The sequence below is a fragment of the Anolis carolinensis genome, chromosome 2 (genome assembly GCF_035594765.1).
Source record: "Anolis carolinensis isolate JA03-04 chromosome 2, rAnoCar3.1.pri, whole genome shotgun sequence".
Taxonomy (NCBI): Eukaryota; Metazoa; Chordata; class Lepidosauria; order Squamata; family Dactyloidae; genus Anolis; species Anolis carolinensis.
This window is the reverse complement of record NC_085842.1, coordinates 79,516,836-79,542,921: the sequence shown is the minus strand read 5'-3', so window position 1 is coordinate 79,542,921 and position 26,086 is coordinate 79,516,836. Positions and strand designations below refer to the sequence as shown.

The window sequence follows — 26,086 nt, the reverse complement described above, 5'->3', positions numbered from 1 at the left end:
TATATAAATGTTAACCAACCATGTGCCTCAACTCCACACCTAAACCAATGGCAATCACACCAGTGCATTCTATAGACACATACTTGGATCTTAAACCTATTAGTAAGCTCTCGCCATTATTTTAGCCTTCACTAAGAACTTGTCATTCTCAATAAAGCTAAGCATAATTCCTTCTGGATTTGGTGTGTGCGCGCATGTGTGCATGCTCTATCAGTGGGTTTCATGGATGGGCCCATGGAAGCTCCCTTGGTCCATGCCAGGCTCCATCCTACACCTGATATTTGGAAGTTTTTGTTTTCTTTACCACAAATATTCACTGGGAAGCTTTCATGCTACAAATGGAAGCACCAGCCTCACTGCCATTTTGATTTCCATAATGGCTCTATGTCTGACATCTGCACCATGTGTCATTCTTAGGTAATGGGCATGCTAACTGGTTTCAGTCAAGAGGTCCAGCCTGTACATGAATCAACAGTGTGAAATGACAGGTAAAAACACCAATGTGATTCTGGGCTGCAGCAATAGGAGTATAGGGTCTAAATTAAGGGAAGTAATAGTACCACGGTATATCTCACATGGGATACTTTGTCCTTTTCTGGGCACCACAATTCAAGAAGGATGTTGACAAGCTAAAACCTGTCCAGAGGATGGTGACCAAAAAGGTTAAAAGAACTAGAAACCAACCCCTGTGAGGATTGCTTTAGGGAGCAAAAGATGTTTGGGCTGGAAAAGACAAGTTTAAGAAGTAACATGATAGCCATGTTTAAATATTTGAAAAGATGTCATCTTGAGGATTGAGCCAGCTTGCTTTTTGCTGCTTCAGAGGCTGGAACATGAAGCAGTGGAGTCAAACTGCAGGAAAGGAGATTTCACCTAGACATTAGACGGGTCCTTCTGATGTTACGAGTTTTTTATCGGTGAAATATGCTGCTGTGTCAGAGACTCCTTCTCTGGAGGGTTTTAAACAGGCTAGATAGCCATTTGCCAGATGTGTTTTGACTGTGTGTTCCTATATGGCACTGGTTTTCACCCTGTGGGTCCCCAGATGTTTTGGCTTTCAATTCCCAGAAATCCTAACAGCTGGTAAACTGGCTGGGATTTCTGGGTGTTGCAGGCCAAAACACTTGGGGACCCACAGGGTGAAAACCACTGCTGTATGGCATGCAGTCGGAGCAGATGACTCTGTGGTCTTTCCAGCTTTATGATTCTATGATTTAAAGGTGTATCCAACAACCAAGAAAACTGAAAAAGATAAATTAGTTGATAGTGGTAGTGTATATCTGAGGTGAGAGCCGGGAAAGGTGATAGGGAATGCAAAGAGTGTTTGCCTTCTTTACCTGTGTGTGTTTTGCCTGATATGTATCTTTGTGGATGGTGTGAGTGGTTGATGGTTTCCGTGTTCTCTGATATCACCAGTTTATATTCTGTGGATGATTGGTTTGTGTTTGTGTGTGCTTTGTGAAGGCAAGTACATATTTTGCAATTTGAGGCTCAGGGCCTCATTACCAGTCGCCTATTCAGTTACTTGTCTCTGCACTTCATCAGTTTGCCTTTTATGAAGTAAGTACTGAAGCAGAAAACCATGCCTTTGTTTATTTTCTAGGAAGTGAATGTTCACTGAGTGATCTTATCCACCATGGCAACTATTTTGTGAACGAGTAACTCCCTTCCCCATAGCAACTATTTTTATGAGAGCATCTTTTGACACACTTCCAAGTTACAGATGTCCCCATTTGGCCCAGAAATGTTGGTGACCCCTGTTTCAGAGGAAACAGTATGTTGCAGCAGGGTCTATCTTAAATTAGGTGTTCCCTTTTTCCAAGAAAAGAGGAAAAACTTATTATAAAGTAGTGTCTACAACTACAGCTACAGTTTCGTTAGGTACTAAAAATAAATAACCCTTTAAAATGTGTTGCAGTCCTATTTAAAGTGAATGATCTGAATGGTCTTCGCTTTGCTTTGCTTACAGGATCACAAAAGGTCATCGCCTCCTTGGGTTTAAATGCAAAGGTGACATTTGTTTATGATTATAAATCATTCCCGTGAGATATGCAACTCCTGCATCAGACTAACCTTTGAGACTTAGAGCTAAACTCACATGTTATTGTACAGCTTTCCTTGGTTTTTACATTTTATACTGAAGGTAGTGGTGGTGCAGATCATTTGTTTGAATGTTCACTAAGCAATGGTTATCAATGGTTTATATTATGTGGTGGAGGAAATCCTTATCAAATTTGTGGAGAATAGGCCCTGGTCTAATGTTTTTTAGTTACAGGATAGTACATTTCAATTAAATATTTGAAGGAACAGTAGAACCACTTGTCTAAACTGATGGTCAGGTCTCCTTGTTGAACATCTACCTGCTAGCATACTCTAGCAGAAGATCCCACTTTAAGGGGGTTGGACTCAGTGGCCCATAAGGTCACTGAGGGTCAACATGGGTGTATGAATGACAGGGCATTTTGTACAAAGCATGTGTCTGTGCTGTATGAGATTTTCAAATGGTTTTTTTTTTTTTTTGCTTCTCAGTTATCCTCTGAAATGGATTGTGAAACTAATTTGTATTAAGGTATGCTAGGTACAGGTGGACTGACATAATACAAAATAGGCATCTTCACTCTCACATTCCTGAGCAATGTGTGTATTTTATTGATGCCTCTTTCTTTACCTGTAGTAGATAGGAATATAGAAACAGAGTCTGTACCTATATGTAATTTTCTGCAAGAGAGACACAAATAATGAAGGCTGATAGATGGGATTATGGATCGTAAGACTTCTGTATAGACAAATGTTCCCTAACCTTGTGGGTGCCTTCCAGTGGTATTAGATTACAATTCCTATTTGCAAAATGGAATGAAAAAAAAATCATAAGTAATGGCAAGTTAAGATATTCAATGCAAATTGTGCCACCTCCTCACATGATTTTGTGAGAAAACAAGTTTAAATGTACCCTGAGATAACATTTGTATTGAACCTGTTAATAATTGCCACTTTTCTGTCTCCAGCAGCTGTACTTGCTTTTTTGGAAACTTACTTTTGGGATCTTGATTTATCTTACTATGCAGTGGCCATACTCATTGGGTTTTTCTTCCTAGAATCAGGATTAATGTCAACCTTGATAGAGAATGAAATGTAGACTCACACTGTCTTGTAGTTGTATCTTGATTTTGAGTGTGTGCACATATATCTGAACAATGAAAACATCAATGTGCATAGATGTGTGTGACTTTATCCCACATATTGACTTAGAAATAGCCCCATGAATTTTTTAGGGTTTTCTTAGATAAGGAATAGTCAGAGGTGCTTTGCCAAGGAATACCAGTTACTGCAAGGTATATTTCAATCTCTCTTCCTATTTTTTTCGTGTCAGGAGCAACTTGAGTTGCATCTGGAGTGAGAGAATTGGCTGTCTACAAGGACGTTGCCCAGGGGACGCCTGGATGTTTTGATGTTTTACCATCCTTGTGGGAGGCTTCTCTCATGTCCCCACATGGAGCTGGAGTTGATAGAGGGAGCTCATCCGCACTCTCCCCGGGTGGGATTCGAACCTGGCAGCTTTCAAGTCAGCAACCCAACCTTCAAGTCACGAGGCTTTAGTCCACTACGCCATCGGGGGCTCCCCTTCCTATTTAGGTTCCATGATTCGATAGCATATGGTGCCTTTTGGGTATTGAGACCTGAATTATCAGTGCTACACCTTCAGATGAGAAATAGAATGATCAGATTAGATGCTGTTCTCTGAAAGGCATTATTAATCTCCTTATTTGTAAACAGTGGAAGAAAAGCATGCAAAATCACTAATTCTTCACAGTTTCCTCTACCAGCAAAACCTTGCGAGATTAACATAAATAACAGGAAGTAGTTACTTATTTGAAAATATGTTTTCCATGCTAAAAGGAAGTTAGCATTTCTGGGGTTATGTTATTAATCACACTAATACCCCCCCCCCCATTCTTTATTTCACTCTCCACTATTAGAACTGCCCCTGATATTAAACTGTTGGTGTGTGTGTGTTTATATATTGAAAGAATTTTTTAAAAAAGACTTGGATATGGGGAACAGACAGTGGAGCCAGGAGAGCTGTGGACTCCTCAGCGTGGCCAGGGAGTCACTTACATGTGCTATTTTAAATAAATGTGTTTGGTTGTGCATTGTGTGATCGAGTTCTAGCAAAGATCAGTAGCCTTCTTTGTTCAGTGTGTGTGTGTGTGTGTGTGTGTGTGTTTATCATGTGTAAATTGGAAAATGAGTTAGCCTGAGGCTAAAGTGTTCCTAAAAGACACAGTCTGATCTTGCCTTCTTGGAAGACTTATCTGAAGCACAAACAAAACAGATGATGCAACGGATGGTTGTCACTTTCTGTTAAGACAGCAGCCACCAGTGCCTTCTTTAGTAGATCACTAGCTGTGCCCGGCCACGCGTTGCTGTGGCGAAGTATGGTGGTATGGGAAATAAAGTATTGAGGAATTGGTGGTAGTTACAATTATTGCTCTCCCTCTAATTAGGACTTCATTTTTCTTTTCTTTTTGTTGTATCAACCTAGAGGCGTGGATGATGGGTTGTGTTGTCAAATTTCGAGGTTGGGGGGCCTGTAGTTTTGTTGTTTTGTGGGTCGCCGTGATGCCATCACTCATTTATATATATAGATAGTGCTGATACTTCTTGCTTAGCATTTTTCCTGTATCAGAAATTTAGTACAAGCAAAACATTTAAAAAAAAACATATGGAAATGTATTAAATTTCCTGAAATGTATGTAAACATTGATCCAGCATAGACATTTTCAGAGCTGACTTAGTGTGTGAGAGATTTTTGCATTCCTAGACAGAGCTGATCTTATAATCTGTTGCATGCCTGATGACAACAGTGATAATAATGATTGCAAATAGTGTTTTTCATTTTGAAGTGGATTATCCAGATACATAAATATCATGGATACTTAGATACATGTCTATAATACACGATGCCTCTGATTTTAAAAAAATCTTCATCTGAGCACATTTGATGTTTGGAGGAGAAGGAAAACATTTGTGTTCCTTGTGTTCTTTTCATCCTATCAATGCTGATTCTATATGTCAGCACATTACAGCTTGGTCAGGAGGATCCAGGCACATAGACAGCTGTATAGGACAATGAGGAATGAGCCCACCATGTTCTCAACAGTTACGAATTAAGCCTGTGCTTGCATAGAAACTCCACATTTGCACTTACACCTATAAAACTTTGAAACTTGATTATGGTCAAAGTAATGGTACGTTGTCATTTTCCGAAAACCCCACACCTGCTTGATTAATTACATAAAACAGATGGCTTTTTTGTGTTATACTTTCCTCCCAACAACTAATGGGTGAGGGGAAACATGACAATAGTTTTCCTCTTTATCAAATGCTCGTATTTGTTTCTAGAACCCTGAGAATTTTAGGAGTTTCTTAGAAGGAAGAAAATATTAGGTGTTCGTTATTATAACCAAGTATGTCTAATGGCATTGAATGTTTGCCCATGTATATGTGCATTGTGATTTGCCCTGAGTTCCCTTCGGGGTAAGAAGGGCGGAATACAAATACAGGACTGTAAGTAAGTAAATAAATAAATAAATAAGGTGTGGGCTGTACCAAGGGTGTTTGAGTGTTGTACGTTCCTCTGCCTTGAATACCATGCTATATTAAGCACAACATTTATTTTGCTTACTCATTTTTTCTCTCTCTTCCTTACATTCCCATTTCCCTGACTTTTAGAGCAATTAGTGCTTGGAGCCTACAAAGAACTTTCTCGGCGGTGGGATAAGGACTACGACTCTTTTGTGTTGCCGTTGCTGGATGAACTGGAACCATGTTACATTCTCTACCGCCTGGACACCCAGAATGCACAGGGCTATGAGTGGCTTTTTATCTCCTGGTCTCCTGACAATTCTCCTGTAAGTGTTTGATTGTTCTTCCCTTAAATGAAACAATGTATGAGTTCCCTTTCTAGGGTTCATAATTACCTGGCGTGTGGGGGTTGAAGATTAAAGGGTATGGTAACCGCTTCTTTGTGGAACATCTATTTCACAAATTCCTATACCACCCAGGGAAATAGCAGTATTCTTGAGAAGCATTTAGATTGCCTATTGCTTTGTATCTGGATATACTCAGTGATGTTCTGTAAATGGTGCTAATTGTTATGTGATTGCATTAAAATCCACTAATTCTAATTTAGATTTCCTTTGGTGAAAAGTAATGAGGTTCAAATGAAAAACATCAGCCATCTCCTCCTTCTAGTGTTTACTGTTTGTTTCATGTTTTCAAGATGTAGTTGACTGCAAAAAAAAAAAAAAAGACCACACCAAATGTTCACCACACTCCCTATATTCTCTTGACTTTGACTCTGTTTCTTTGTATATACATGTTTTTAAACCACTGGCATCTAAAGATTTCAGAGCAGTGTTCAACAATCATAAAACACACAGTATAAAACAGTATTTGGAATCAGTATTTACATTAACCCTACAATATGTGGCAAGCTGGATGTAGGAAGGCTTGGACAACATAGGTGTTACTTTTATGCACAGAAAAATTTGTCAGAGTGTGCTTAATGTTGAGGGAATAATATCCTGCAGAATTGATTACTCCATGCTAAATGCCCTGCTCCAAAGAACTGTAGAGAGTTGGAGAAGTATTCTTAATGACACACAGGATTACTAGGAAGAGTTGGGTCCCTTGGATAAACCAACTCCAAGTAGAATAGGGCTTTTATATAGTCCCACTTGTTCCTATAACTGATTAATAACCAGTGCAGTGTCTGCATCAGGGGTCCTACATGCTGCTGAAAGATTGCTCCGCTCAGAAGCATTCTGGGCCAGTCAGGGCTGGATTCGGACCTTTGGCGGCCCTAAGCACTTGAAAGATTTTGGTGCCCCCACATGTAACTAATTCAAAATATGAATAATAATAAACCACAATATACAATTTTATCAGGTTGTTGTGCATATTCCGGGCTGTATGGCCATGTTTCAGAAGCAAAGGCACTGGAGACTAACTCAACCAGAGAAATCAGCCATAGTAGAGTACTTGATGAACCAACATGGACACAGTATATTATTTGAGAACACAAAAATCGTGGACCATTCTAGCAACTATCATGTCAGACTACACAGAGAAGCGATTGAAATCCACAAACATGTGGACAATTTCAACAGAAAGGATGAAACAATGAAAATGAACAAAATCTGGCTACCAGTATTAAAAATCTCTGAAATCAGAACAGTAAATAAAGAACAACACCCCGAAAACAGAAACAAACATGAATAAATCAGGGGCAGCTAACACCTCAAAAAAAGGATTTCCCCAGGCAGGAATGAAGCTTGCAAGGTTATTAATGCTATTCAAGGTGATTAATTACAACATTCATGCTGGCCTCTAACAGACAAGAATTCTTCCACCCTGGATCTTCCACAGATATATAAACCCCCTTGCTTAGTTTTCCAATATACCTCACAACCTCTGAGGATGCCGGCCATTGATGTGGGTAAAACATCAGGAGTGAATGCTTCTGGAACATGGCCATGCAGCCCGGAAAATGCACAACAACCCAGTGATTCCGGCCATGGAAACCTTCAACAACACATTAAAAATTTATCTTTCAAAATTAAACTTAGTGTACAGTAAGATGGGAAATATTTTTGTATGCTTCCCCTTTCGTTATTTGTAATGTTTTCCTCCAATTTTTTGATGGCAAATTCTTTTATTGTTGGAGCCCCCTTTTGTGGAACCTGGTTCAGCAGCACCCTTTGCAGTTTTGCATCATATGGTCCATGCTAAATTCAGCAAAGAGAAAATTTATGTGGTGCCCCCTTTCTTTTGAAGCTCTAAGCACATGCTTGTTTTGCTTAATGGTCTGAACTGAGTGCATTGCACTAGTCTCATATAATGGTTACGTGTGTCCAAAGTGTTGCTGTGTTGTTGTTTTTAGAACAAAGTGGGAATCATTATTTATTTATTTATCTATTTATTTTATATACCGCTGTTCTCCTCAGGGGACCCAGAGTGGTTTTACACAATAGCAGAATTAAATGCCACATACAATACAAGAAGCAGTAAAAACCAAACATAAAACATGAAGAAAAGCCGGTATCCAAATCAAATTAAAACAATTAAAACCATGTGACCATTACAAAACGGGAAGTTTCGAGCCAAAGTCAGAGCCAGTCTGCGTTTGAATCAATATTAATTCATAGAATCCATCAGGTCATATCGGTTCATATCTTAGGATGGGCCAAATGCTTGATCCCACAGCCAGGTCTTCAGCTACTTCCTGAAAGACAAGAGTGAAGAGGTTTCCCTAATCTCCCTTGGCAAGGAGTTCCACAGTCGTGGAGCCACCACCGAAAAAACCCTGTCTCTTGTTCCCGCCAACCGCACCTGTGACGACGGCGGAACCGAGAGCAGGGCCTCGTTCGAAGATGTTAATCTGTGGGACGGCTCGTAGGGGGAAATACGTTCGGAGAGGCAAGTTGGACCAGAGCCGTTTAAGGTTTTGTAGGCCACAGCCAGCACTTTGAATTGTGCCCGGAAGTTAACAGGCAGCCAGTGGAGCTGCTTCAACAGAGGAGTTGTATGCTCCCTGAATGGTGCTCCAGTTAGTAACCTGGCTATGGAACGTTGGACTAGTTCCAGCTTCCGAACAGTCTTTGAAGGCAACCCCATGTCATGTGGCATGCACAATTATAGGTAAGAATCTTCAATGTCTACAACCAAACAGAACTTTGATTAGGACATTTTTGCCTATTACTGAAAGTTACCGATTTCTAGTTATAGTCTTTTTCACCATGTTTTGGATTAATGCATTCACAGCCTGTCAAAACAGCAACCACATGAATAATCTGCTTGATTATAACACACTGATCCTAAATCCTGAACCATATCCTAAATATTCCAAAACCATATCCTAAATTAATGGCTTAACATGTGATGACGTTGTAGGAAGTATTATTTCAGTGTAGAAAGAAGGTTTGGGTTGCGTTCTTTCAGCACACTCTCTGTACATTCTCTCTAATTCCCTGGCACTTTTCTTGTTAACTATTCTACAGGGATTTTGCAGAACTCTTGGTCTTAGAATCTCTTTTCATATTAGAGCTATCCTGCCATCTGGCGGACAGCTAAAGAAATTTTGCTCTGACTTCATCTTGCAGGCCACTCAGACAGCAAGTACCTGCTTATTTAGCTTTAAAGGTGAACAGGGGTGGTGTATGGCCAGAATGTTCTATTATGGTTGTTCTTAAGCCATCTCCTGTACAGGTAAAACTGTCATGCTGGAATTAAAAGCTCTTCACCTGCTGAGAAAAAATTAGGAAAAAAGATGCCTCCTTAGGAAGAGAGTCTGGGAATAAGCATAGAGAAGGCCCTTTCAGGTACTTTCAGAGTAGGAGGTGGGATTGAAATAAGTGCATCCCCCAACAATCTTAGTGCTCAGATAGGCTCATGAGTGGAAATGCATTTTTTCATATGGAATCTGGAGCTGAACTGTACAGAGTTATAGGTCACAACCAACACTTTGCATTGTGCTCAGAAACCAGCTTGTAGCCAGAGGAGCTGTTGTAACAAGGGACACATGCACTTCTGTAATAAACCCCTGTTAACAATCTGGCTCCATCTCTTTGGACCAGCTGGAGTTTTTTTTTCTTCAAGAGCATTCCTACATAGACAGCATTGCAATAATTAAAATCAGGTGTAACTGAAGTGGGTGTCACTATGGCCAAATCAAGTGTCCCTAGGACAAGGTGCAGGATGTGTACCTGTTTTAATTGTGCAAATACACTCCTAACCACCATTCAGATCTGAGTAGCCAGGTCCAGGGTATATTCTTATTTTGTATTTGTTTATTTATTTATTTATTTTGCATTTTTGTATCCCACCCATCTCGTCCTGGAAAGGGACTCAGGGCAGCCTTACAGCGGGCAGCAATTTGCTGCCAATACATGTTAATATAAAAATAAACAAATGTCCAAACTGTGGGTCTTCAGAGGGTGTTTACGTTCATCTAGCACAGGTTGAATAGGGATTTCTTCATATACCCTTTAACTATTTAGGGTTATCTCTGCCTTGTCTGGCTTAAGCTTCTGTTTGTTTGCCTGCATCCAGTTCCTTACTGACAAGAAATAAATATTTATAACTGCAACTGCTAACTTGGCTGTCATCAGCGTGCTGGTGGCACTAAACCCTGAAACTGGGTGACCTTTCCCAGCAATTTCATGTCAATGATAAATGCCATGGGAGATAAAACTGAACCCTGAGGGATTCCATAGGTAAATGGCTGATAAAGAGTCTCCTAGCACCACCTTTTGGGTTCACTCTTTCAGGTAGGAATGGGTCCACTATATAACTACCTCCTTGTCCCATCCCAACCAGACAGTCCAGGTCAATGGCTGTCAAAAACTGCTGAAAGATCCAGCAGAACTAATCAAATTGTGACTCCACCCCCCAGAAAATCTGATTAATTCCTTCCTCCTCACAGCATTATTTAGAACAGTGTGTGTATGTTATTCCTTTGTTATTATTGTGAAGCAAGTAGAAGTTTAAATTCTTGTCTATTTGATTCAGAATCATAAGATCCAGATCTACTTTCTGCCCACCTCTGCTCTAAATTGCAAGGGCTTATTGTACCTTAAAGACTGCTGTCTCCGTAGGAACTTGGTTATATCTCAAGATCTTCCTTTGTAGGCCTCCCTCTGGGTGCTTGCTTTAATAAATGGTATCAGAACTGTAACTCACTCCCTGGGAGGTCTCTTGTTTCCTTTTTTCTTTCTCTTGGTCTTTGAACCAAAAGGAAATCCTGTATAGGGTGATTTTCACATTCTTCTGAGTTCAAAGGTTTTCTGTTAAGTTGTTTAACAAATAGTATATTAATTTATTTGATTATTTCTCCTCAGCTTATGCTGCATTCATAGTTTTAAGGCTCATTAGGATTTCAGAGTATTTCCTCCAGTTTCTGTCTTCATTGTGAGGAAGGTTCAAATAAGCCTGCAATGCATGAAAATGGCCCAAGTACTGGTAACTGAGTCCCCATCTACTTGTACACTGGCCTATAATGCATTCTATGGTCAGTATAGACTCATATAAGGCAGTTCAATGCTAGAAGGGTCTGGGAGTTTTAGTTACCCCCAAAAAATAACTTTTCTGAGCAATGAAACTTCTATCAACAAGAATTTGAAGACAGTTATAGTATGGGAGGGGTAACTTGCTGCTTTTTGCATGGTTACATGAAACTTTGAATAATGTGGTAATGAAAAATTTCCAATACAAGAATACCATAAAGCAGTGATTCTCAACCTGTGGGTCACCAGATGTTTTGGTCTTCAATTCCCAGAAATCCTAATGGCTGGTAAACTGGCTGTGATTTCTGGGAGTTGTAGGCCAAAACACCTGGGCACACACAGGTTGAGAACCACTTCCATAGAGTCATGCTGGAGGACCTAGAAAGAGAGGATGTAATTTGATGGACATGGATAAATGAATGGCAAGCACTGGTCTCATGGATACGTGGGTTGTACTGTACTTCTAAAAACACAATGAAAGGAAAACATTCACTTGAATAAGTTGGGTTCTTCAGAATAAGTTCCAGAACCATTAATGACCCAGCAATTCCAGCATTATTAGATCACTGTGATCTGGTGCTGAAAGATTGACAGAGGCCATAAATCAGTTCCTGGAGCTGTGGAGTGGCCTGTCCTCATCACTGATGGTGTTTCCCTTTCTTTCTTTGTCTGACCAGGTTAGACTGAAAATGCTTTATGCTGCAACCAGAGCGACAGTGAAAAAAGAGTTTGGAGGTGGACATGTAAAAGATGAACTTTTCGGAACAGTTAAGGTAGGGCTGATTATTCATACTTGCCCGCCACATTATCTTTCCCCTTCAAGATATTTTCTGCTACTCTCAGGAGAAGTTTCACATTTGCAAGAATTTTGTTGCTATTGTTGTTGCATGAACGACACAAATTCACAACAGCAGGTGCTTCATGTTGTCGAAGGTTTTCATGGCTAGAATTACTGGGTTGCTGTGAGTTTTCCGGGCTGTATGGCCATGTTCCACAAATATGGCCATACAACCCGGAAAACTCATAGCAACCCAGCTGGTGCCTCACTGCATAGAAATGGAAAATTAACGGCACTTAATGGAATAATTGCATTTTTAATCAGCTATCTAGTCTTTCTGTGCCTATTATGTGCTTGTGCTTTTCATCATAAAGGAAATGCCTGTTGTTCTGTGCAGAGACATTTTTTGTGCAAACCATAGCAACCTCAGCAAAAGGCAAACCACTCCTTTTCTCATTCTTGCACTAGAGTCAGTAACTGTGGCCAGAAGCCAGTGATTTCTCAACAAGCTGCCTTCCTGTGATAAGAATGAGAAATGTTGTGAATGATTGCCACGTTTCTAAATTAAGGACTTGAAATTTGGCAAATTAATGCAATTCTTGGGGAATAAGATTAGTCTTTTGCTGTTGTATACCATATTGCTCAAAACCCTACTTCTAGAAGTTAGAATATAATTCTCCACTTTCACTTTCCTTTGGGAGTTTTTACTTCTTTAAGATTGGAGAAGAACAAATTATGTAGAAACTGTATACAGGCAGCCCCCAAGTTACAAACACCCATCTTATAAATGACTGATAGTTAAGAACGGGGATGATACAACAGGAAGAGAAATTCACTCCAGAAAGCATTAACATGGGGACAAAGTGTCTCCCCTGAAGCTTCATCTCCAATCCTTGTTTCCACAACAAGCCAAATGTTTCGAAGTCCAGTTATCACAGGGACAGAAAGTGAGATGAAATATAATATCATATCATATATAGATGCTGGAGTTACACTTTAAAATGTACCTGAATCTATCTGTTGCAGAATCTATCTTGTTTGTAACTTGGTGATCGTCTGTACTTTCCCTCCAGGGAACTGACTGGTACCTTTCCCCATTATTTTCCTATCTGTGGATCGATGCAAGTTCACTCAAATCTACCTGCCTTGCAAGTTCTGTGTTGTCTGGATTCCCATGGGGTGGTATGAGAGTGAAAGATGACTAAAAACACAATCTCCAAATGCTTGATTGAATATATAGTTTGAATGAGTTGTCAGCGCATGATTTCTGAGTGGGGTCCCAATTTGAGTTGTCTGTATGACACGGGATGGCCCTTGTGGCCAGTGGACCATAAATGAGATAGTTTCCCTCATATCTGGTGTTACACTATTCTTCCTGACAAATTCTTTTTGTCAGGAAGAATAGTGTAACACCACAATAGTGGAGTTTCCCACTGCCCCATATTTCTTTTAGGAAAGGTTTATTTAGTCATTTTGAGGGTTGAATACAGTCTAAATTTTACAGGTATCAGAATTGGAGCTTGCGGGTTTCATTCATTGTCATCCTACCTTTTTCTTCATAAGGGAAAAACTAAAAATGAGGTATATAAACTTCCTATCAAAATCAGGAACCTTTGGGTGTCAGTCAGGCACATCTAGTTGCATAGATTTATATGTGTACAGCACTTTCTGCATCTCTTGGATTGTGCCATATTGATGAAATGTAAGATATTATACATTAATAAGTGGCAAAATCTGGTTTTCCAACAAAGATTTTCTTGGTCCTGTGGTTTAAGGAAAGATCCATGAGGTGGCAGCAGTGCTTATGAAATGAGGCTGTTGTAGAATAATCTTGCACTTGTGTTCATCTCTCCACAACTCTGTGTTTACATTCAATAGGAGGAATCCTCTTGTTACATCTCTCTTTGACCAGATGATATACAACTAAACCACCTGTGGCCCATTATCTGCTGGCATTGGTGTTTTCTTTTCAGCAGTAGTTCAGTAATAGTGCAGTGTGACCCCTGATTGAGCTGGAGACTTCACGAGAATATATTAAACATCATGGGGGGGGGGCTCTATTATTGGACTCAAGGTGGCTTAAAAGTTATTAAAACCAATATAGAATAAAATCATACAAATTATATTTATACAAACCATCAGATGTGTGTTTTTTAAAAATAGTTCAGCAATCTGTAAAGTTCAAACCTTTATAAAATATTTTTTTAACAAAAATCTAAAAACTAAATAAGACTGCTTCTTAGCAGGGGGTTGGACTAGATGGCCCATGTGGTCTCTTCCAACTCTACTATTCTATGATTCTATGACTCTAAACACACTCTTAAAAGCCCATCATGAAAGCCTGATAGAATAGGAATATTTTTCCTTGACAGTGGAAAAAGAGCAAGGGGGGGCGTTATCTTGACCTCTCTAGGGAAGGAGTTCTGAAACCTGGAAGCAGCCACTCAGAAGGCACTCTCCTTTGTTTCCACCAAACAAGACTGAAAAAATAGGTGCTTAGAGAGGAGAGCCTCCCTCAACAATCTTAGTGTTCTAATAGGATCATATACAGAGATACGGTTCCCATGGCACTCTGTCCATCATGTCAGAAAGCTGGTAAGGAAGATGTCGCCTGATGATAATATTGCTAATAGAATATGTTCATGTCTATATCTCTATATTAAATTCAAGATGCCAATTGCCTTGGTCATACTTGAACTAAATCTGTGGTTGCTATGTTTCTTCTTTCGTTCACCTTCAGGAAGATGTCTCTCTTAGTGGTTATCAGAAGCATGTGTCATCCTGCTCTGCTCCAGCTCCTCTGACAGCAGCCGAACAAGAGCTTCAGCAGATCCGCATCAATGAGGTGAGCAAACAGTAGTTTGTGACACTTATTCCTGTGTTTTGACTCCCTTGCAGCATGATTTCAAACTTATGTATTTGACTGAAATTGGTAGTTATGGTTTTGCTGCTGTGATCGTGGCAGCAGAAGGAGGCAGTCATGGCAGTGTTCTCTTTCCTGATTCCATTTTGGACACCATTAAAATGGCCATCAGGTCTGGCAAAAGGAAGGGGAAATGCATGATATTGTTTGGAAATGGGGAAAAGGCTTCCGATGTCACAAACAAGCTGTAGGAAAGAGGAGACTGCAAGGAGGAAATGGATAAGAAAAATAGAATCACCACCAATTATTATAAATGTGCTGTCTGGCAATAATTTGATTTTCTTGTTCATTTCCTTCCTCATAGCTTTGTCGTGTCTGTTTTATTACCTTTATTTGGCTGGTTACAGAGTATTGCTGTGCATAGAAATAACCATATCCCTTCCATCATTTTTGTCAGGGGCATTGTCCAAAATGAACATTGTGGCAGGTTCACTGTGATCGCGTGCTTACTTGTGAGCCAGATCACTTTCCGAGCTATGATGTATTTCTGGCTGAGTGTCAGAGAAACATGCTGTTCCCTCAGCAGAGTTGGTGTCTGGTCTGCCTACACTGTAAACTTTATAACATCTTCCAGTTTGTATCTTGGCCTTCAATGAGGCAGAATAGATTTTGAGAGTTGTTGAATGAATCCTGGCATTTATTACCAGCTGATTGCCTGCTCCACTAATCCATCCCTCTAGATCAGGCATCCTCAAAACCCAGTCCTCCAGCTCTTTGGACCTCAAACTCCCAGAAACCCAAGTCAGCTTGATAAGGAATTCTGGGAGTTAAAGGGCCAAACAGCTGGAGGGCTGGAGTTTGAGGATGCCTATCTAGATCAGTGGCTCCCAACCATTGGTCCTCCAGGTGTTTTGGACTTCAGCTCCCACAATTCCTAACAACTGGTAAAATGGCTAGGATTTCTGGGAGTTGAGGTCTTAAACACCTGGAGGTCCAGAGGTTGGGAACTACTGCTCTAGATGGTAGCTGGATACTTCTTCTCATAGTCCAACTGTTGTAAACGTAGTGGGATAGCACCACATAAGAAGCAAAGACAATGAGGAAGCGCATTCTAACTATCTGTGGAACCCCGTGGTGGCTTTAAGGTACAATATCCCTTATCCAAAAATCAAAAATGCTTTAAAACCCCAAATTGTCCACATGAGTGACTGAGATAGTGGCACTTTTGCTTTCTGATGATTCAGTGTACACAAACTTTGTTTGTTGCACAAAATTATTAAACATATTGTGTATAAATTATGTGTATAAGATGTATGTGAATTCTGTGTTTAGATTTGGGTACATTATGTATATGTAAATGTTCCAGAATTTGAGAAAATCCGAAACACTTCTAGTCCCAGACATTTATTTATTTTATTTATTTACAGCATTTATATTCCTCCCTTCTCACCCCGAAGGGGACTCAGGGCGGATCACATTACACATATAGGCAAACATTCAGTGCCTTTTAACATAGAACAAAGACAGCTTTCCTGGTAAAGGTGTTCTCATTCTTGATTCTTCAACTGAAATATAACAATGAATTCTTGGGATCGTGGGTGCTGTAATTCTACATTATCTAAAGCAGTGTTTCGCAAACTGTGCTCCTTCAGATGTTTTAGAGTTTAGTTTCCACAATTCCTAACAGCTGGTAAGCTGGCTGGGATTTCTGGGAGTTGAAGTCCAAAACACCCGGAGGATCTAAAGACTCAGAAATGAGAACAAATGTCTTAAGGCAACCTCAGACCTATAAGGAATTGTGGTCCATACATGGTACTTGTTGGTTGGTGCTTGATAGAAAGGTTACATTTTTGGGTTACACCTTCCAGAGTTAAACTTCTATTCTGGTTAAGGCAGTGGCTCTCAACCTGTGGATCCTCAGATGTTTTGACTTACAACTCCCAGAAATTCCAGCTAGTTTACCAGCTTTTAGGATTTCTGGGCGTTGAAGGCCAAAACATTTGGTGACCCACAGGTTGAGAACCGCTGGGTTAAGGGATTCTGGTAGCTATGAATCCCAAAAAGAAATGTTTCCAAACTTTGGACTCAAAACTGTGATCCTTCCTAGAAACAGTGTGTTGAACTCAGTGTGTAGGAAATTTGAACCCTGAGCTTCCAAAGTTAAGATGATAGTATTACAACAATTTAATACAATTTTCCCATTTATTACAAGAATAACATGCTTCACTTGGTATTTTTCTTACTGCTTCACATTCTGGTCTGAGCACTGTTTTCTGTTTGTCACTTGCTCCATTACAGAGCACCATAACCAGTTTTAACCTGCCACAATTTGCACTTTAAAGTTCTTATGTGCCTGTTGTGAATGAAGCTCGGATCAGCGAGGATTAGCATATAATGTACAACATCCTGCATTTCCATTTATGTTCACTTAGGCTTTGAGGATGCTATCCTCTAAAGCTGAAGGTATAATGTAAAAGTTTAAAAGTAGACAGGCAGACATTTCCCTCTCGTGTTTCTAAAATAATCTTCTCAGCGTCATAACACAGACATGTAGCCAGAACTTTCCATGAGGCGGGCACTGTAGCATCCATAAAAAGGGAAGGGAGTTAAAGCAGCCAGGAACTTTTCATCTGTAAAAGGAGGAGTATGGACTGAGAGGAAGAGGTGGCTTCCTCAAGTGTACGTTGAAGGGGAGTATGAGAAATGCTAGAAACAAATGTGGTTGTTCCCTATGATCGAGAGCAAGGAAGCAGAGTACAAAAGGCACTGGTTAAAAAGCAGAAATTGGAGCTGATTGGGATAATGTGACACCAGGAAAACGTGGCCAGTGAATAGACTCATATTAGTTTTTCACTGAAGGAACAGTGTGTTGTGCACAGGTCCCCCATTCCTGCCTGCTCAAGTATAATACAGTGTTCCCTCACTTATCACGGGGATTCCGTTCCAGGACTTCCCGCAATAAGTGGAAATCATCAAAGTAGGGACACTATTTTAATTTTTATATTTATACATTACAGTAGAGTCTCACTTATCCAAGCTAAACGGCTAGCAGAACCTTGGATAAGCGAATATCTTGGATAATAAGAGGGATTAAGGAAAAGCCTATTAAACATCAAATTAGGTTATGATTTTACAAATTAAGCACCAAAACATCATGTTATACAACAAATTTGATAGAAAAAGTAGTTCAATACGCAGTAATGTTATGTTGTAATTACTGTATTTACGAATTTAGCACCAAAATATCATGATATATTGAAATCATTGACTACAAAAATGCCTTGGATAATCCAGAACCTTGGATAAGCGAGTCTTGGATAAGTGAGACTCTACTGTATTTTAATTGTTATGTGGCCTCTCTCCCTTGCAAGTCCTGGGGAACTAGTGAACCCTTCCCTACCAGCGCCGGCTGGGCCCTTGCTCCAGGTTCACCATGTTGCTCTGGCTGCCGCTGCACCTGCCAGATGAGTGAGCGAGGGAGGGTGGGTGAGAGAGTGAAGGCCAGCAGCGGTAGCAAGAGCCTGGAAGAGGCGGCCAGGTCCCGCTGCTCGAGCCGGGCCACGCTGGGAAACGTGAAGGACTTGCACGTGAAGGACTCAGAAGAGGGGCAGGATTCGTGAAGGACTCTGCCCCCTCTTCCGAGTCCTCCCGGCATGGCCCACCTGGAGCGGCGGCAGAAGCCAGACCTGGGTGCCTCTTCCAGGCTCTTGCTGCTGCCACTGGCCTTCACTCTCTCACCCACCCTCCCTTGCTCACTCATCTAGCAGGAGCAGCGTTCCTTCTTCTCTGGCTGCAGGAGCAGAGGCAGCCAGAGCAACATGGTGGGCCTGGAGCAAGGGCCCAGCCCGCGCTGGTAGGGAAGGGTTCACTAGCTCTCTGGGGCTTGCAAGGGGGAGAAAGGCCACATAACAATTAAAATAATGTTTAAATATACCTGTTTCCCCGCAAAACAGCGAGTCCGCTATAAGCGAACTGCGAAGTAGCAAGGAATGCTGTATAAGCATCATCACTACCATCTTTTTAAAAAAATCAACTCGAGGTAAATTTTAACTTATAACAAGTGTAATTTTTCTGGACAATATTAAAACAGAATTAAATTAATAGCAACCTTAAAAAGAACTTCAAGCTCACAATTAAAATAAGTACAATTTTTAAAAGTACACCCTGATCTAAGAAGCTCTTTCTTTAAAAACCTTATGTCCATGAAAACCTGTTATAATGAACAAGACTTTGCCTACTGACAAAAGGACAGCAACGAGAGGGCCCTCCTAGCCTTGCCATTAGTTTGGATGAATTTGATTGGCTGGATTCCTCTACACTTGCTGTCATTTTTTTACTTTGGAAAAATTATTAAAGCTTTTCAAAAACATTAAAAGTATACAAAGGAAAATGAAAAGAAAAAGAGAAAAAAGAAAAGCACAAAAGAGAGAAAGGGCACAGCATTAAAATTACATCCTATCTTTTTTTCTACATTTATTTCAACATATAATCAATTTATATCTCTCTTATCTGCTAACTATCATCCTCTCCTTAAAATCTATTTACTTATAATCTTAAAATAATCACCAAGGTAACGTTGTCAAATGATTCTAACATTGTATAGAATCAAAGATCTCTTTAACATCATTAATAAGATAATTAAAGAAAACAAGATGGCAGGCTTTGTCATTCTTACAAGATTTGCTGTTGGCTGTTTTACAATGATGGTATCTTGCTCTGTCCATGACCAGCCACTTGGTTTCCACAATTGCACTGCAAATAATGAGGCTTTTCAGTACTTGTGAGTGATCTTCTATACTCCCATTGGTTCAAGAGAGAAATCAATCAGCCAGAAATTTTCTAGAGACGCTGATCTTACTGCTATTAAAGCTTCTCCTCTCACAGAGCATCATGTAGGACCTTTAGCCAACATTTGCTTTAAAATCTTGCCATCTTTAATTTTGTGTTGCTCTTGTAAAATCAGATTATTTCAAAATAAACACAATGAGCCTACTGTATCAATGGGCTCAGAATCCATGGATTTAACCTATTGTGGATTCAAATATGCACAATACTAAGCATTTGAATTCAAGATTGAGAGCATGCCAGTTGGCCCACATCTGCCTTCATGGAGGTGGGATTCCTTCACAAGGCAGAAGCAGGTGGTGGTGGGCTTGCCACTACCTCTCCTGCTGCCTTATGCAATTTTTAATAGGAATTTGGGCACACATGGGTTTTTGGTACATTTAGGGAGTCCTAGAACCAATCTATACCACTGTATACTTCTCTGCTCAGTGTCATTGGTAATTGAAGGCACAGGAACCATGTCATCCTTGTATTTTGCTGAATGCAAGAGCACTGGGATTCAGCATATAATAGATTTAAACATTGCACATAATGCAGGTTATGCTACCCATTCCTGGATAGATTTATCCAATCTGCCTGTATTACCTAATACTTATGCAGGATCTACAAACAGTCCCTTATAGGATAAAAGATTACCTTTTAGTAATACTCATGAAAATGAATGATAGCTTGGAGAACAATTTCCCCACTTTTTATTCAGAAGAAGAAGTTGTGTTTTTCATGTTACACACCAAGTGTAGAAAGGCCCATTTTAAAATATTGGCTAGGAATCCAAGCATCTTGTGTACCAAATTTTGACTTTCTGTATATGTTTCATCCTCCCATATTTCTGTGCATGTCATATCAGGTATGAGTAAAAATTGACTTTCTTTTTGTTGAAGTGCAACCCCCAATTTTCCTTCCCACTGGCTATAATATCAAGGGCTTCTGGCAGTTGCAGTTCAATCTTATCTGAAGGGTTTCACAATCCCTATCCTGAAATATGTATGTGTTACACATGTAGAGAGAGAAAATGCTGAACTGATGAATCATGATGACAAACACTTCATAACCTAGGTCAGCTTATTTTTAAAAGGCCACTCAACTTCAGTAGTTCTTGCTTTCTGATATATATCTTTTACCTGTGAATATCAAATGCAGCCCCAACCAATGTCTATCCTCTCGGCTACTTTTACAGCAGTGATGGTGAAACATTCTTATTCTTAGTAATAATCTCTCATTCTGCACTCTTCTCCAAATACATCTGTCACCATTTCTGGTGGCTATAACCCACTTTGCCAGAGTGCTATGTCTTCCCCACTTATCTTCCCTGCCCACTCTCTATCTCTGCATGATTGAATGGTTTTGACAAGGCTGTGAAGAGAGCCGTTCTCTGTTCAGTGTTCTTTTGCTGGGTCAGTGTGCATGTGATCCGGTGTCACTGTGGCAGCCGAGTTGTCACTTTTGTTTTGGGGACAAGCTCAGAGAATTGATTATCACTCATGAAAGCCTAACTCACCAGTCTAGCTTCTGGATTGTGTATTTCTCTCTCACACACACACTCTCCCTGCAATTTGACAAGTGACCTCAGAGTTCTTTGAATTGTATGAACCACATTTATCATTGATGTTTCTGATTGGTGCTGTAGTGTACAACTAAAAGTGCCAGCACAGGTAAATATATTCTCTCTGTATTTTAGAGGAAGGAACCCTCTCTGGGCATCCCTTGAAATTTATTGGGTCTCTCCTTACAGAAGGAAAAAGTTAAGATATGGTACTTACATGGATAAGGAAAAAAACTCCTTCAAATATTCCCTTTGTCCCTTTAGTTCATCCTCAACCTCTTGACTTTTGTCGTAGCATGTTTTGCTATCCCTTCCATTCTTTAAAAAGCTCAAAGCTTGGATCTTAGGTACTGCCCATATTGCTTTTAGTGAAATGCTGATTGGACACCTGAAAGGAACCTGTTAGCCTGAATTACCACACAAGTTTGTGCAACAAAGATGAGAAATTCAGAAACCCACGCTTTCAATCTGTGATGGCTTGAAAGCATTGTCAGCAAACACCTCTTTCTCCCTTTCTTCCCCTTTGCCAATGTTACCTCTGACTCCAGACCCATCTTGCCTTTTGTCTAGTGGCAGACATCATTCACGTGTGCTACCTCATCATGGCATTTCAACTCAAGAGGGGAATTTCTTACCCGAATTTCACACAACGGTCACATGGCCTTGGCTCTGGAATAGGCTTTTCATTCCAAGAGTCTCCTATTCACCCATTGCAGAAAACAGTATTGTTTGAGTACATATTGTATATACTTAATGACTGTGTAACCACAATCAGACTCCAACACATCATGAGGACTTGGCATTTCCTAGCCGTGAGGCATGGTTTAATGTAAACTTTAGGGCTTCTCATTTGATTAATTAATCAATATTATTGCCGTACCATGAGTCTTGTTGTAGTTTTGTGTAATTTAAGCTACTTTTTGCCTGTGTCTTGCAGGGTAAAACAGCTCAGGTAAGTGCTTCCTGTTGCTTGTTTTCAGTTGTTTTTGTTCTCCTGCTTTCTTGAGTGATGTGTAAGAAATAAACTGGGTCTCTCCAGCAGGAACAGTTTCAGGCTGACATATCAGGTTTAATGAAAACAATGTCTCTGAGAAATAAAAGTGAGTCATTTGTGCCCCCTCATGTAGAACCATGAAGATAAAAACCTGAAATATTTATTTGTACTTTTTCCTAGCACCCAATTCTAATGACTCAAATCTACCTGCTGCCACAGGCTTAATTGTCCTTGATTCCAAAGAGCAGCTAACATTATGGCATCATTGGGGTTACATTGTTATGGTTCGTCTCTCTTCCAGAGCTTGACTGAGATTTTTGAAGCTTACATTTTCCTCTTTCTCTCCACCCATTCCATTGGTGTGCATGTTGAGAATGCTAACTAGATGGACCAGGCAACCATTGTTGAATGTGGTAAGGCTACTAGCAGATCCGAGGATAAGCCTCTGCCAGTCTTTTCCTGTAAGCTTATCGGAGGCGATAACAGTATCAGGCCAGTTGTAAGGATTACACATATTTGTCCACTGGGGAAGCTTTCAGACTTAATCCGAAGGTTTAATAACCAAGCTGTGGATTTCTGTAGGTGCAAGGTGGGAAAACAATCAGGATGTTGTGTTCCTTGTTCTGTTTCAAAAAATCCCTTCTGTCCTTAGTGCATGTCTGCCTGTTTGTGCAGTGCCTTCTGTACCCCTTTTGCTTCAAAGGAAGGACACCGATTTCTTGGAACATGGCTTTTCTGTACTTCGTATGACTTCATGGGACAGCATTAAGCTGGTATATTAGGAATGACTCTTTTCCATTCCCAGGATTGTAGCATTTATACTGAATGCTTTGCAACTAGTTTCTCTGAATATTGCAACAGAAGGGTGTTATGTGTTTTTGCAATGTTCTTTAGTGTCACATGAGTATATAACATAAGCTGTGTAAGTAGCAGGCCAACACTCACGGGATTGCAACATAAATACATTGGATTTCACTGCAGTGAAAAAAGACTGTCAGCTGATGTTTGTTGGTAGTCTTGAGCAGTAAGGTTCTTATGTCTTATACATAGCTGTGGTACTCTGCCTCTGAAAGCCAAATCCTTTGGAATTTGTAGTATTAAAGTCCAGTAGGGGCCTCACTTTTAAGTCAATTCCAAATTTCTAAAGATTAGAAAACATAAATTGTACGTTAGAGGTGTCCTTCACCTTGATAAGAGTGTTTTCCTATTATATGTTTGCATAAAAGAAGCTGTGAAGTCTTGATGGGCGTATTCTCTTTCCTAAAAGTGCAAACTGCACATGAAAAGAGAAACAAAAGACTGAAAGGGTACTGTATTCCTGTAAGGTTGAGCATCCTTTTCCTGGAATTCCAGAATCTGAAATACTCAAGAATCCAAATTTGTTAACATGAGTCGCTTAGACCTTTGCTTTCTCATAGTTCAATGTACTCAAACTTTATTTCATTCATAAAATTATTAAAATATGTATCAAATTACCATCAGCCTATGTCTATAATGTGTATATAAAACATAAAGGAATTGTGTGTTTAAATTTGAGTCTCATTTACAAAATCTCTCAAATACAGGTATTTCAAAATCCTAAAATATCTTTTGTCCCTCTTGTTTATTCCTATTGAGTATATGTTGCTATTTTTTCATACATTTTTTCTTCTTTCATCTCTTTGCTGACTGTTCTTGTTTTTATAGGTAGTTCCCATCTTCCCCATTCCCTTATCCCCACCTGTCAAACTTAGTTGAGCGTTTTATAATTTGTAATAACCACTCTTTGATTAATAAAAAATATTTTTTAAATCCTAAAATTTCCAAAATCCAAAACACTACTTGTCCCAAGCATTTGGATGAGGGCTACTCATTCTGTATGTGTCAAATCAGAAAAATTTAGAAGGTGGCATCCATTGAAACATGCCACATATTAAAATATTTCAGAATTGTGATACAATATTATAAGATCAGAAATGGCTGTGAATTTGTAGAAGTTTAGAATTGAACATGTTGACTTAATGAATTCATTAAACTGAAATGAGTGGCCATTTATATGATCTGAGGAACAACAAACTGCCATGAACAAATTGGAAAATTTTGAATCTCTTCTCCAGTACAGCACTCAAAAAAATAAATATGTGGCATCCTTTTTAGGTTGGGAAAGAGTACATATTGGGATGTAAACAAAATCTGTAATCTATCAGAAATCCAAAATGATGAAATGAAAGGACTTCTGTCTCATTACATGTCGTAAAGATTACTACAACATCCAGCATAGACTTGCCTTGGAAATGTTGAAACCTGTCGTTTTGAAGTAATAAGCATCTGACTGTAATTTTTTATTAAGAATGTCCAAGCGCTCCTGTTTCTTTATCAAAGATCTTTGGAACATTAGGGCAGGACCCAACAGTATAACTTTGTCAATGTTCTATCTCTCCTATAGTTTTCTGTGTAGTCGAAAAGTCAGCTTTGGAAGGGTGGGAAGCAGTGTTGCTGCCAATCACCATGTCCCCGTGGAAACTTTTCACTACAGTAGATTGAACCTGCAGATGGTGAACCTGCAGATATGGTTGGACCATTTGTGGATTTCAGCTAACTTTGTCATATATTTCTCCATAAAATTACCATATTGTCTCAAATATTTCCAGCCCTTGTATAATAAGGGATGCTTTCCAGCTCTATATATGTCAGGTTTTCCAGGAGTCACATAAGTAACATCCAATATAAGAAGTGATGCCTGATAGCCCCACCTCCAAAGTAGCTTCTTGGCCACTCATTTGCAAGAGTGAAGGTGAAATACATGTGGGGAAATTGAAAGCAGCGGGAAAGCACCAACCCATGGTCGAAAAGCACCTTCACAGAAATTGGCTGCTGGTCAGGGCCTTGGAAGGTGGCGATCTTTTTCTTTCCCACTCTGCACATTTATATGCATATTAAAGGTTCCCTTTTCCGTTACAAGATGAAAAGTTTTCTGGAAGAATTCCATTGTAAGATGGCCACATCTTTTCTGTAACAGTGAGAAGCGCATTAAGAAGTATAAAAACTTGAGCATGGTTTTTTGAGCCCAGTGGTCACTTTTCAAGAGAAGTTAATAATTGTTGAAAACTACTTCGGATCCTGTGCTAGAAGAAAGGTAGAGCAATCATTTCATCAATCAATCAGGTCATGCAGTTGCAGGCCCACCCTTTTCTCTTATAGGAAAATATGATCTCTTCCCTGCCTCAGTTTTGACAATTTCAAGAAAATCCTTCCACATGGCTTTTTATCATGTGCATTTTATCATGCACGTGATAAAATGATACAGAACAAAGCCGACCAAGACAGGAATTCTACATATGCTTGCCAAATGTAATTTACCACACTGACAATCATGGTGCTTTTTTCTGAGCAAATGTGTGTAGGTCTGTGCTGCAATGTTTACACAAAAAGTAGACTATTACAAATTGGTACATCTTGCATAATTTGATGTTTTGGTACAAACCTCCAGGCTCCATGGATGTTTCATTGTTTAAGAGCTGGATTCTTTTTAATGACATACACAAGTGCAAGTGGGAAGTTACACCATTGGTACCTACTTGTGTGTGGCTTTGTACAAAGATGTATCCAGTACCTCTTTGTACAACAGTTTTCTTCAGGCTGCCCAATGACAGCTGAAAGGTACTGTGTGCAGCTCTGCCCCTCCCCTGACTCTAGCTGCCTCTGATGGGCTAGTCCCACTTTGTCCACACTTTCTCTCCCAGATTCCCCTATGCTCCTTACTCTTGATTTCTGACCTAAAAATGCTGGTCGAGCATTACGCGTCACCAGCATTAAATAGGACACAGTTTTGATACAGTAGAGCCTTGCTTATCCAACATAAACAGGCCATTTCCTCCTACGAACCTGCACAATCTCTTCGTTCATCGGGGGAGGCTCAAACTATATGTTTGTTATTTTTATATTTTAAAATGTTCATTTTAATTTTCGTGTTGTATTTTTTGATGTTGTTTTATTTTGCTTTGTTTGTTTTACCCAG

General features: G+C 39.8%; 1 protein-coding gene across 1 annotated transcript in view; it reads left to right on the top strand.

Moving 5' to 3' along the window:
• The window catches only part of twf2 (twinfilin actin binding protein 2), an 87,591-nt gene that overhangs the window by 44,900 nt on the left and 16,605 nt on the right, over positions 1–26,086 (top strand). The window contains exons 3-5 of the mRNA XM_003217639.4: positions 5,734–5,912; positions 11,744–11,839; positions 14,585–14,689. Of these exons, the coding sequence (XP_003217687.1) occupies positions 5,734–5,912; positions 11,744–11,839; positions 14,585–14,689 (380 nt within the window). The remainder of the gene's footprint in view (positions 1–5,733; positions 5,913–11,743; positions 11,840–14,584; positions 14,690–26,086) is intronic.